This window comes from Monopterus albus, unplaced genomic scaffold (genome assembly GCF_001952655.1).
Source record: "Monopterus albus unplaced genomic scaffold, M_albus_1.0 scaffold432.1, whole genome shotgun sequence".
NCBI classification, from domain to species: Eukaryota; Metazoa; Chordata; class Actinopteri; order Synbranchiformes; family Synbranchidae; genus Monopterus; species Monopterus albus.
The window spans coordinates 187,809-200,558 of NW_018128312.1; the positions used below are offsets into that span (position 1 = coordinate 187,809).

Consider the following 12,750-nt stretch of genomic DNA (forward strand, 5'->3'; position numbering starts at 1 on the left):
TTTCTTGGGATCTTTTTTGCTGGTTTTCTTGCTACAGGTGTGTCTACACACACACACACACACACACACACAGATCATATATAAAGATATTACGTCTGTGCAAAATTATAAGTCTAATATACTAAAAAATATACGATATTGATAGTTTGTCAAAATGTATTCTAGTGGGAAAACTTCCAATTGGATTTTTTTTTAGAAGGAACCTCCCAGCTAACATACATGTTTTACTGATTTATGATAATTTGTACTAAAACATTTCCTGCTTTTTGTGAATGTTAAAAAAAAAAAAAAAAAAAAAAAAAAAAAAACACTACGTTAATTAAGGTTGAGGATCTTGACTGTACGCAAATGGGTGGAATGTCCTCACTAATAAAGTAATGCACATAAATGTCTGATTGTGCTGATCAGTTACCTAAACAATGTTTAGCACGCCAATTCCATGACCACCTCAACAAATCTTTGGGTTATTTACATAACCATGGTTCTCTGAGAAGCATGCATGGCTTTCTCACATTGGGAATGCCTTTGGTGTGACCTCATCAGAAGCTCCTGTTGCATTCAGCCAGCAAAGATTGGCTGGAACCAAGTGTATCAGTGTCAAGGTTGAAAGGGACCCTCCCCGTTTAAAAGATGGTAACCCCACACTGACACTTTTCACTCACAGTCAGCGGCTCAAACTACTGTTTGGTGACAGACCAGTATGAGCAGTTCTCTCAAGAAACTGCACACCAAGACTGAAGCGCCAGGTGACCAGGTTTAATGCCTGTGTTATTGGTCCTGGAGTGACAGCTGGCTCAAGAGATAGAACTTCTGCGGGTAGCAAATTGAGGTTTTTGAATGACTGTGAGAGTTGTTGCCCTCTTTTATTGGGGGAAGGGTCTTTTCCCTCCCTCAAACTGACATGCTTAATTTCAGTCAATTCTGGCAGAATGCAATAGGAGCTTCTGATGAGGCCATGCCAGACAGTCCCACTGTCAAACATGAAACAAAGCCACTGAAAGAGAACTATGAATTTCAACTCATCAAAAATGGTCATGTTTGTGATAATTTGCTGCTGCAATGACAACTCTGCAGTCCTCTGATAGTCTATTTATCTGAATGGCATTTCCACAAATCATTGTCTCATGCTATATACAAAAAGCTTTATGACAGAAGTGATTTAAAATGACTCTGGATCACCACTGTTTTTTGCACCACTTAGAAGTATTTAAACAAGCTTATAGGTAATCCCTCATGCAATGACAGGGTTTTAATATCTGACCTCACACCTGGGAGGTGACTTATAACACGTCTAATTAAATATATTCTCACCACTATATCCTCGGGGTAGGTATCGTTGGAGAAGGAGCCATCATCAAACATGACCTCGTAGAATGTCTGGCAAGTGATCTGGGTGACCTTGGAGCTGTAGTAGCGCAGGTTCTTGTGTTTGGAGATCACTGTCTGGCCCAGGGAGATTGATGCTTGGCATGCTCGCTGCTTCTGGAGAGACAGAGCACAGAACTGCAATTAGACTAATGTATGGCAATTAATACGATATAATGTCAAACTAATTTCCTTTTTGTTACTACATCATTATATGGTAAGTGATGACGGCAGTACTGATATTTGCCTTTTAAAGGGTCTGATACCCAAGTTACTAAAAACTAGAGTTTTTACCTAGAATGGCATCTAGCCATGCAGTTAGTTTTGGTTTTATTTGCTCAGAATTTGTTGCTGGTATCTGCTGCCACCCCAGAACAACAGAGGTGAGTGTAATTTAGTTTGTTTCAGCTTTTGCCTCTAGCATTACATTTCTGCCTATACCCCAACACCATGCACGATGTAAATGTATTTATCTTGCAAACAGCATCCCAGCAACCATGTTTCCACAACTCTGGACAACCTACAGAAACTGTCAAAGTTTTCACTGGAACTATTTTGTAGCTGAGACAAGTTCTGTCACAAACTCTGGGGATACTAAATAATGAACAATTACTCTTCATGGAAACAGATGTTGAATGTTTTTAATGTGGTATTTTATTGTCATGAAAACCATAACCTGTTGCACTGGGCTGACAACGTGCCTCTGAGAGGAGGAGGTCAAATAAAACCAAAACTATCACTGTTTCGCTCCCATTAGAGACAAGAGACAAAATGTGTTTGAGTTCTGCCACTTCAGAAGCTGCCTTCAATTTCAATTGTCAGTTCACACAAAAATGACAAAGCGTGACTTGTGGTTTCCTCACCTGTGATAATTATGGAAAAGGTTTAGAAATAACCTCAACAAAATCCATCTCTGACCTGTGAGTGTGCCCTCTTCCACTTGACCCTCCACACCCGCTCCTTTGCACTTCTGGACGAAGCCTTTCTGTCGAAGCTTCTCCATCTTCCTCACGGGTGACTGGTCAATCACCTCATACATGGCCTCCAGCCTCACAGGGTAGGGGTACCTCTCTTCCACCTGCAGGGTCTTCTTTAGCAGCACCATCCCAAACTTACCTGCAGGTCACCACACCATTGATCAGGTTAGAATAGTGTCAAGTACAGTGTCATATTTTCACCCAGAGGTGCATGTTGCCACACAACATTCAGACATGATGTAGTTGATATTCTTTGACCAAGGCTTTTCATCAGGTACAAGCACCTTCAACTAATAGAGTAAACAACACAAACATACTCCAACTACTGTCCCATCACATCCCACAGGACCTGAACCCCTACATCACCTTTCTCCAGTTTGAGGACGCTCATGAGTCTGGGGATGAGTGCTGTGTCCAGTGGCTCCTCCATCACCTTTCCCTCTGTGGTGATCCTCCTCACCTTTCCCCCCATCTCGTCCTCTTGATGAAACATGACAATCTGGTGGACGTGTCGCTCTGCGAGCTCGCAGTACACATCTGGTTTCAGAAGAGACATCATAAGCCGGTAGTAGCCATCTGAATCATGAGGCGCTGAGATGACCAGGACGCGGTTCTTCCCTGCAAAGCTGGCTAGCAGATTTGGTGATCCAGCGCTGCTGGGTATCCGGGCGACCCTGGCTCTCGCTCCTGGAGCGCCGTCACTTTGTTGCATGGCCGGCAGACCGGGCAGGCCAATCTGTCCAGCTACCCCTCTCCTTGGCACCAGACCCTGAACTCCTGCTCTGCTGCCCTGCACAGTCCCCAGTCCCCTTGGAACACCCTCATCTGCCTGCACATCTTCCCCCTTTTTGGGGCTGTGCACCGAGATTGCTGAACCAAATCCAGAACGTACACGTCCAACGAAGGGCTCCCTGTCCGTTGCGCTCGGATGAGCACGTCCCAGTCTTGCGCGTCTTTGAAAATGCACCCGCTTCAGATGAGTCTGTCTGTCGGCTTCGCCTGTCCATGTTAGCAGATACATCACAACCACACTGAGAACAAAAGCCCTCATTGTTGCGAGATGTCAGATCAAAAACAGAGGGAACGACGGAGATCCAGCAGTGAACCCGAGATCGTGGCGCGTCTTTAGCGCATTAAAGTTGCTCGTCAATTAACTCCAGATGAAGACACAGAGTGTGTAAAATCGGCACATAATTATCTGCCACTGTTCTTTTTCAAACCATACCTTCTGTTGAGGAAATCCACTTCACTGTCAGCTTATTGTTTTGACAGACACAGCGAAGACGAGAAGAGTCTTAACACTTATATCAAGAACTTCATAGCAGCAACTCTTCCGTTTTCAAGTATAATCCCAGGAAATCCAAAGTGTATGGGCCTCTCATCCCTGTTACACAAACACCCAAAACTTTAAAGAAAATCCCCAAGACCCGGGAGAAAATGGAGTCATTCCGTGAAAAGTTTTGGATCACGTCACATCTACAAAACACACCGAGGCTAACGTTGTCACTATAATAACTGTATTGGTCCAATTAATCCTCGGGCTTTGTTTTTATTTGACAAGCTGTGGGGAGTTTTTCTGGGCACGGGAAGAACCTTCCGACAACGCTTGACCTCGGTGGAAACGGAGTGCGCACAGGAAACCGCGGCTGTGCTTCCTCGCAGGCTCTCCCTGGCAAAACTGAGTTTGAAGGCTGTCGCACAAATGTCCACACAAACCTCAGCCTCCGGTCCTCTCGGCGACGTAATGTCAGAACCTGGCCCGGGACTGTCGGTTGCCAGTTCAGTCTACACCACCCCTTTTACCAGAAATGGCTTTGGAAACCCTCTATCCCCGCGCTGGGGTGGTTTTCTAGGCTGCACAGGACCACAACATAATAGTCAGCTGAAAAAAGTACGTTTGATAAGTAGGAGAGTAAAACAAGTTGTCCTACTTGCCAGACCACCAGGAAGAGACTCAATGTCAAGTTCCTCCTTTAAAGACCACAGAGAAACGCCCCAAACGCCTCCCTCCTCCACCATCACATTCCCCAGGTGGACTAGATTTCCAAGAGAGCTGCTGGTGTATATTTAAACTTACAGGCTGATCATCGTTTACTCTGAGTGAAAAAACGCAACAAATTAAAATGCATGCTGCCTTTACTTGTTTAATGCCAAAATAATACAAGTGAAGTAACTGTCTTTGCTCTTTCATTTCACTCTTTCAATTTCCTCTAACATTTCCTAGTTTAGCTGGTAATGAAGGCCTAGGTAGAGACAAGTACACCACTGGGTCTGAGCCACGTCCACTCACACTGTAAAGCTGCTTATTCACACAAAAAAGGAATAAATCCCACCTACATTTGTCTGTACAAAATATATTATGTAGTGCCATAAGCACATTGCCTGTTCACTTTCTCTTAGTTTTCTTTCTACAGTAAGTGCTGCAAGTCATATTTGTTGGTGGTGATGTACAACACTGCATTAGAAGCAGCCTTTGGTAGAGTGATGCTACCAATAAGGCTAAAACTATTAAATGATCCTCGGAAAGTTTTTAACCAGCTCCATCCACTTCAAACCAAACACATCATGAAAAGAGCTAATCACTACTTGACCACAGTCTTCTCGTCTCAGAGCTTCCAACAGGAACTAGAGAGAGTCAGCTGTGTATTAACACCATCACACTGGGACTGTACAAACTATCCACCACAGCCCAGAAGCAGTATAAAGCTGAACCACCCACATGGTTCTGTATTTGAGACCAGCCCAAATTCACATACTGCATTGTGCACAAGAGGAGTGCATGCACAAGCCACAGCAGAGGCTTAAGATGTAGTTAAAACATATGGTTTGTGTGGTGCATGGTACACATGCAACAGATACTGACCCACTGACCCTGACAGCCTTCATCCAGTCAACCTGATCCTTCATTTTGTGAAGTTGCCATCACTCAGCAGGTCCCACACTGTCGCACAGAACAGACTCTTTCTGCATGGGAGCCAGACAGTAGTCAGCTCTAAGTGTACAGATAGGACTGTGATGCAGTTAACTTTGAAGGAGTGTCAGAATGAAAGAGTGAGATTTCTTCAGTTGTCTTCTTTCACAATGGAGCTTCTTCTTGCTGGTTTTTCCAGGATCACCAACCCTACCTTTAGATTTAATTGGGATTATCTTATTAAAAACCTAGTTTGGCTGACATCCATCTTCACATATATTGCATCACTTTCCAGTTACATTTTAATTAATTTAACTTCATGTATGCAAAATGCAAAACCAGTCTACTCTAAAAATGTGCTGTATGGTATTAGTGTGTAGCAGTTAATCAGGGCACAGCTCAGGATTTAGGAAAACATCAGGAAACTACATTTGAGAAAGAACATTTTGGCTTTCCTGCACCACCCACGTCCTGTTAAACTCTTCACGACACCTGACACCCCACACAAAGTTCACAACCATCTGCATCTCACATGCTGTGCTCACAGGTTTTCTTGGTGAGTGTAAAATCATCTTGAGCTCTTCCTGAGACGTTGTGTTCAAAAGGTACTGATAAATCTCACATGACACATAAAAGCGGTGTGTAAAATGAACAGCAGCCAGCTACATGATTAACTTTAATACAGTCAGGGATCATACCAAAATCTCCATCTGTCACCAGCTTCACACAATAACAGAAACATATGAAGCACAGGGAAACTGTTTCTGTTCAGGAAGCTCAGAAGCAAACTTACACGTCAGCTGACACTTGAACATTTGGATTCAACTTGAACACCAACTCAGCCACAGCCTGACCTGCTGGAAATACGAGGTGCTGTTTGGGAAACTGTGCCCCACTCTGCAGTAACATCCTGATGACGCAGCCTGTGCAGTGTAGTGCTGCATTCATAAACGCAATGACCTTTGACCTTACACCTCGACCTGTGCACTCTCCTTCTGTTTTATCTGCCTGCTGGCAGATTAGTGAGAGAGACACATGACACGTTACACACATACACATTTAAAGACATATGACAAACTAAAGGGAAAACCTGGTTGGATGACCCCTACATGGTGACTCCATTGCTGTGGGGGCATTTTTCTGGCATGGTTCCGGTCCACTTGTCCCCTCAGAGGAAAGGTCACTGCAAATCAGTACAAACTTTGTCCTGTGATGAAACATGTCTCTCCTGATGGGAGTTGTCTCCTCCAGGATGACGTTGCCCCCCCAGCCACAGGACAGGAGGGGTCACTGACTGGTCTGATGAGGATGACCATGATGTGAACCAGACGCTGTGGCCTTCCCAGTCACTAGGCCTCATCCCAGTTGAACAGCTATGGGAGATGTTGGAGCGATGTGTTAGACAGCGTCTCCACCACCATCATCATCAAAACACCACATGAGGGAACATCTGCTGGAAGAACGGTGTTCATCCCTCCAGGAGTGTCCAGAGACTTGCAGAGTGAAGCTGTTTTGGTGGCACATGGTGGCCCAGCACCTCACTGGGACTCTGTGTTGGGTCGTTCTTTCAGTTGTCACCTGTCTGTACACGGCACATGGGTGCACACAGACAAATCTATGTGCATTTGCACAGGAATTCTTTATGTTTGGAAAGATGTCTGAAGGCAACTGTGAAGACAAAAGAAGCTCAGACTCACAAGAACATCCTCAATCCAAGCAACTGCAACACACACACAGAATACTAACTAATATTTTATTGACACAATATTATGTACAGACTAGAAGCAGACAATTCTCCTATCAGGTGTGTCAGAACTTTGCAAACCAAAAATATTGTGCACTAAACATGCTAATTACAGAGATCAAGAAACGTCCTTTAACTGGTGTCTGCTGTGTTTCCCAACAGGTCTGCCAACAGGCTTCAGAAGCAGCCTCTTTGACCACATCCATGCACTAGGTTTCAGCATGGAAGCACTTGAAAGAGAGGCCCTGCTTAGAAATAAAAGGGCAGTGCCTCCAGATGACTGAAACAGCCTAATGATATTCATATGCCTTCATTTACAGGGGCTCAGCAGGACTGGGACATAAAAACTACTGGACTAATGTGCTGAAGCTATTACAAGTCAGACACCAACTTCCTTATCTTTTGTCTCATGCTGTCACTTTCTAACACCCTGTGTCTCACAGTCTCTCCATTGTACTTCTCAGGGCTGTGTCTGGTATTTTAATGTGTACTACTGCTTCAGCAGAACATGACTTCACATGTGGTACATACTTCAGCAGAGTTCTGTGGAAGTATGAGCGGGTACGTATGTGGATATATGTGTCTGTGTGTACGCTGCTGGCGCCTTCAACACAAACCACAAGTGTTTTTGCTGAGACCAGAGACATCATCTGCTCCTGTTGTGCACACTTTGGGCACAAAATGAAAACACAGTGTTGATAACTCTAGAGGGAGCGAGAGCGATGAAGTCACAGCCAGGACACCTGGAAAACACCCAATACTGCAGTCAGGTGATAGAGTAGTATCACAAAAAACTCATGATTGCTCAGGCAGTTTTACCAGGGTTATTTTGCATGTTATAAGAAACATTAGTTAAAGAAGCATTAGCCAGATATTGACAGTGCACGGCCATTTGGTTTCACTGTATTATTCCTGATGCTGAGAATATCAGAGAGTGATTCAGAGGTCTGCACCCAGGCAGTGCTCCAGATTGTTGCTGTGCATGAGTTTGAATCTGTTAAATGGTGAAAATCTTTGATTCAACACTTTCTGGCAACATACAACTAACAGACAAACCACATTTAGCCTCTCATGCCATTTTTTTTAAAAGCATAAAATCATTTTTTTGGCTTTTACAGAAGCTTTTTAAGTTGTCCAACATAAAATGAATTGAAGAAAGTATAGTAATGTATTGAGCATTTTAGTGATGGAAAAAAAAACTCTGCCCAGAGAAAAAGCGTTAAATTCCTTCTCACCACCAGTTCTCAGGTGGATGACTTTCATCATGACAGAGAACCTGCCCACTGAGACACGAGAACAGATTTGTCAGTAAAGTTGGCTCAGCTAATTTAAGTAGCCTCTAAGCTTTAATAAGGTTTTGTGCCTAATAGTGAAATTGTGTGTGTTTATAATTACTAACTGGTCACAATTGGGTTTTGTGCAGAAGAAAAAATAGAAAAGTGGCAACACTAAAATTTGCACTTTTGGTCTCATTCGGTATGTATTTCAAGACATTCCTGTTCAGGGATGCAAAACATGGGAGGAGAGAATAGAAAGAGTGGCAGCTGTTAATGATCAGTGTTGGTAAATACACCAACAAATTGAAAGCTTGTGGTGCCACAATATCTGGTGCACCTGATGGTAATTTGCGACTGGTTTGGTAAATATCCCCTTAAGTGTGTTAACCCCCTGATGTGTATGGGTGTATAATCCAAGGACTGTGTATACCAAACTGGGACCAATAGCCTCCTGTCTGTGACTCAAGTTCCCCGAGTGCCTCACCGTGAAGCTGAGGCCATTCTTCATGTCTACAGGGAGCCTTTCATCAGATGAGGCATCACATGAGATGGGTGGCATAGGAGGACAGACTATGAGTCAGTCCCTACATGATGCTGCACAGACCATGCCTCCTCAGATAATGGTGCTAACGTGGGACTTTCAGATCCTACTACTTTCTGAGAGTACTCAGGAAAAACAACCTGAGAGAAGCTGCTGGTAGCCTCCTCCCCTTCTTCCAGAGAGAGCATCCTGGTGTATAACATTACAATGTGGTATGCCAGCTGCTCAGCAGCAGACAAAAAACTCTACAAAGACTCAGCAACACACTACCTGCTCCCTTCTCTCCCTGAAAGACTGTGCCAGTAACCGCTGCCTCTCCAGAGCCACCAACATTCACACGCCGGTCATCATCTGTTTGACCTAGTACCCTCTAGAAGGCACCTGACTCAGGCTCTCAGCATTAAACTCCAGCAAAGGGATTCCAGCTGCCAGTTTTTTTTAAATATAATTTATTACAAATCATTTATCTATTTCCTATTTATTGACCAAGTGTGACTCCTGCGTGTCTTGTAACTTTGGCAGTGCCTGTTTTATGTTTTCTTTTAACTGAGATGCACCAATTCAGGAGCAGCACTCTGAATCTTGTTGTATGGTTCACTATGCAATGACAATAAAAGCTTTGTAAGTTCTAATATATACTGTAGTTCAGTTGAGCAGCATGCAAAGTGGGAGGAGTCATGGTCAGTTCAGCGCGGCCAACTGCAATGTGAGGCATCCCCAGACTCAGCGGGACAAAGCGCGTTCCTGCATTGCATTAATACTGAATGAAGACAGGGGGAAGAATGTGGCCTGATTTATCTTGGGTACACAGGAGGTGCAATGCACTGAGACCACAATGGATCCCAAATCAGCTCCATATGAAGTTTTGTTACTGGCATGCTAAAAGTGCAGAAAAACTCTAGGAGTGAATGAGGAAGCCAAGGAACAATAACTCAGTCTGGTGGGATGGCCGACTCCAGAAGGAGTCCTAATGGGTCGAACTCCATGTCCCAGTCACTGCGGCCACTGTGCTCCTGGGAACACAGAGCTATAGACATGGTTTGGTCCCCTTGTCCTGATCTGTGCCTCACCACAGTTGGATCACAGATGTCTACAGCGTCACAGCGAAGGCTCTGGAGACTTTGGTAAATTTAGAGTCCCAGCGAAGGCTCTGGAGACTTTGGTAAAGGAGAGATTTCAAATTTAATTCTTAATATTATGTACATGCACACTGAGAGACACTGTACCAGAGTCAAATTCCTCGTGTGTCTGACACACCTGGCCAATAAAGCTGATTCTCAATAGATTTGAAAAAAAAAATCTAAAAACATGTTATTACATAACATTACATAATAAAGAGTGGACTGATGGACAAAAACTTTATCCATTTTAAATCAAAATTTACAGCACATTGAGGTGTCAAAACGTGAAGGCGTCTGAATGCTTTCTGTAGATGCCGGTCCTGGACTCACGAGGCTTGTTTTTATTTAGTGATACTGCAGCACAGATTGGATAATGACTCGCAGACTTCCATGTTGAAAGAGTGCTGGGTCTATTAACCTTGAATACAAGCCATAAAGACACACACACGCAAGCAAGTCAACATTTATAAATCCAAATGCATATCAAAACAGAAATCCCATGCCTTGTGGAAGGAAATATAATCGAGCACAGATGAGGATGATAATAAAGTCTGGCTATGCTGCAGGCTAAGGAGATCCAGAGATGACAATCAGATCCAGGCTGGACAGAGGATGTTTCTCTTAAATTTTAAGGCTGATCGTGCTTGATAGGCATCTTTAATAAGGCTGTACATGTGTTAGGCCTCTTGGATTGGTTTAATTTAGGAGAAAATGTCCGTCTTCCTAAATCGGATTTAATTAATCCTTCATTGTTTAGATAAATTACTGTATCATCTCATCATGTTTGATTCTGTTATTACAAACAATTTAAATTTTTTTCAGCCTCACAGTGTGCTTTCATGAATTCTAATTAATCTACAATACCCTAGGATTCCCGGTTGATATTAATGCAAGGGTACACAACTGATCAAAGATCAAAGTTACCAATGACCATCTCCTGTGTTGGAATAGAAAAACTGCACAATTCCTGCACATGCCCTATTTTAAAAATTCTACATCAGTAGTTTTCCTATTCATGAACAGGAGAACTAAACTGGATCTGTGTCTAACCTGAGTGCATGCTATGTTTATATGCTGCACTGACCAGTTCAGGTAACACAGTTTTATACTACTGAGAGTTTTGACTCAGCATGTGAAGGGAACTGACCTAGTACAGTGTGTGGGTAGGTCTGTAGTGTTTGAACAGTGCATTCCACAGTCAGGCTTTAGAATAACATTCCCTTCATGGACAGCTACTGGTACAAATAACCCAAAGTGCCCCACTGGCTCATAGACTATCATACACATACTGTACCGGTCACATACAGTAGATGTGTTGGTTCAGTTGTGTCCATAATATATATGCAGCACAGAGCAGTGGTTCCCAACACTTTTTAGACCACAGCACCCCTTCAAAGGAAACAGACTGGCACGGCATCTTTTATTTCATTGTATTAGTATCATAGTTATAAATAAAATAGGCCAATTTTCAATCACAACAGGTGCTTTGCAGATGTATAGATGAATAAACCAAAACAATTAACACAATTAAATATCCTGGGGTCAAGGATGCTGCTGTCAGGTTTGCCCGGTGGCACCTTCCTCTCTTCTTTTCCTCGCACTAGCCAGCTCCCTTGCACTGATTGCACGATTAGACACACCTGCCTCTATTCACTGATTCTCATCAGCTGCGCCTCGTCAGTCTCCCTCCTTATTTATACACTAACAGAAAGAACTAGCCAATATGGACCCTGCTGGCTCCGGTGCAAGTAGTGCCTCTGCTCCTGCACACCTCACCGCCCAAATGGACAGAATGGCTCAGGCACTGCAGCAGCAAGAACAAGACATATCCTCTTTAACTCAACAGGTAGCCCAACTCACTTCACTCCTCCTGTCACAGCATGGTCACGCTGCCACTCCAGCTCCAATTTCTGCCAGTCCCCGCCGAGATCCACCTATTCCAGAACCAGACACGTTTGATGGCAGCGTGGACAAGTGCCAGGGTTTTTTGCTGCAGTGCCGCCGGGTGTTCGATCAGCAACCACGGACATTCCGCACAGACAGAGAGAAGATCAGTTATGTAATCAACCGGCTGCAAGGGAAAGCACTTACTTGGGCCGAGGCTACGGACACCAGTGGCATGATCATCGGTACCACCATACACGAGTTCCTGGAGAAATTACAGACAGTTTTCTCACCTTCATCTCATCAGGGCCAAGCTGCCAGGGAGCTTATGACTATCCGCCAGGGGGCGTGCCGAGTTCTGGACTACTCCATCGACTTCTGGGTCCTGGCAACGGAGGCCGGCTGGGAGGGCCCTGCGCTAGGCGCAGCCTTCTGGCACAGCCTCAATGGCAACATCCAGGCCGAGCTGAACACTTGTGACGAGCCCCCTTCTCTCCGCTCCCTGGTAGACTTGGCCATACGCATTCACAAACAGCAGTGCCGAAGCCCGGGCACCTCTCCGCATGGGGGACTATCACACCTGCACCTCCCGAAGGATGGATAAACCCATGGACTTGGGACGTGCCCGTCTAGACCCCGAGGAATGAGCCTGCCGCATCCGCACCGGGTCATGCCTATACTGTGGGGCTCCGGAACACCTCATCGCCAGCTGCCCAGTGCGGCCAAAAGAGCAGGCCCACCATTGACAGTGGGGACACTGACGGGCCGTCCCTCTTCCTCCACCAGGCCGGGTACCAGCTGCCTCCTCCCCGTGCTCCTAGAAGTTGCTGGTCGGGTGTCCTCCCGCCATGCTCTCCTGGACTCTGGAGGCGGGGGTAATCTCATGGACCCGGCCCTGGTGGAGCAACTAGGCCTGACCGCTGAACCACT

General features: G+C 44.8%; 1 protein-coding gene across 1 annotated transcript; it reads right to left on the reverse strand.

Moving 5' to 3' along the window:
- Positions 1-8: 8 nt before the first annotated feature.
- On the reverse strand, positions 9-4,367 carry LOC109952093 (coiled-coil domain-containing protein 80-like; the record flags this gene model as incomplete). Its single annotated transcript, XM_020586960.1, has 3 exons — positions 2,709-4,367; positions 2,284-2,481; positions 9-43 (listed from the first exon to the last, which is right to left on the reverse strand). Coding segments are annotated over exons 1-3 (918 nt in total), but the record flags the coding sequence as incomplete, so codon positions are not given.
- Between the last annotated feature and the right edge of the window lie 8,383 nt (positions 4,368-12,750).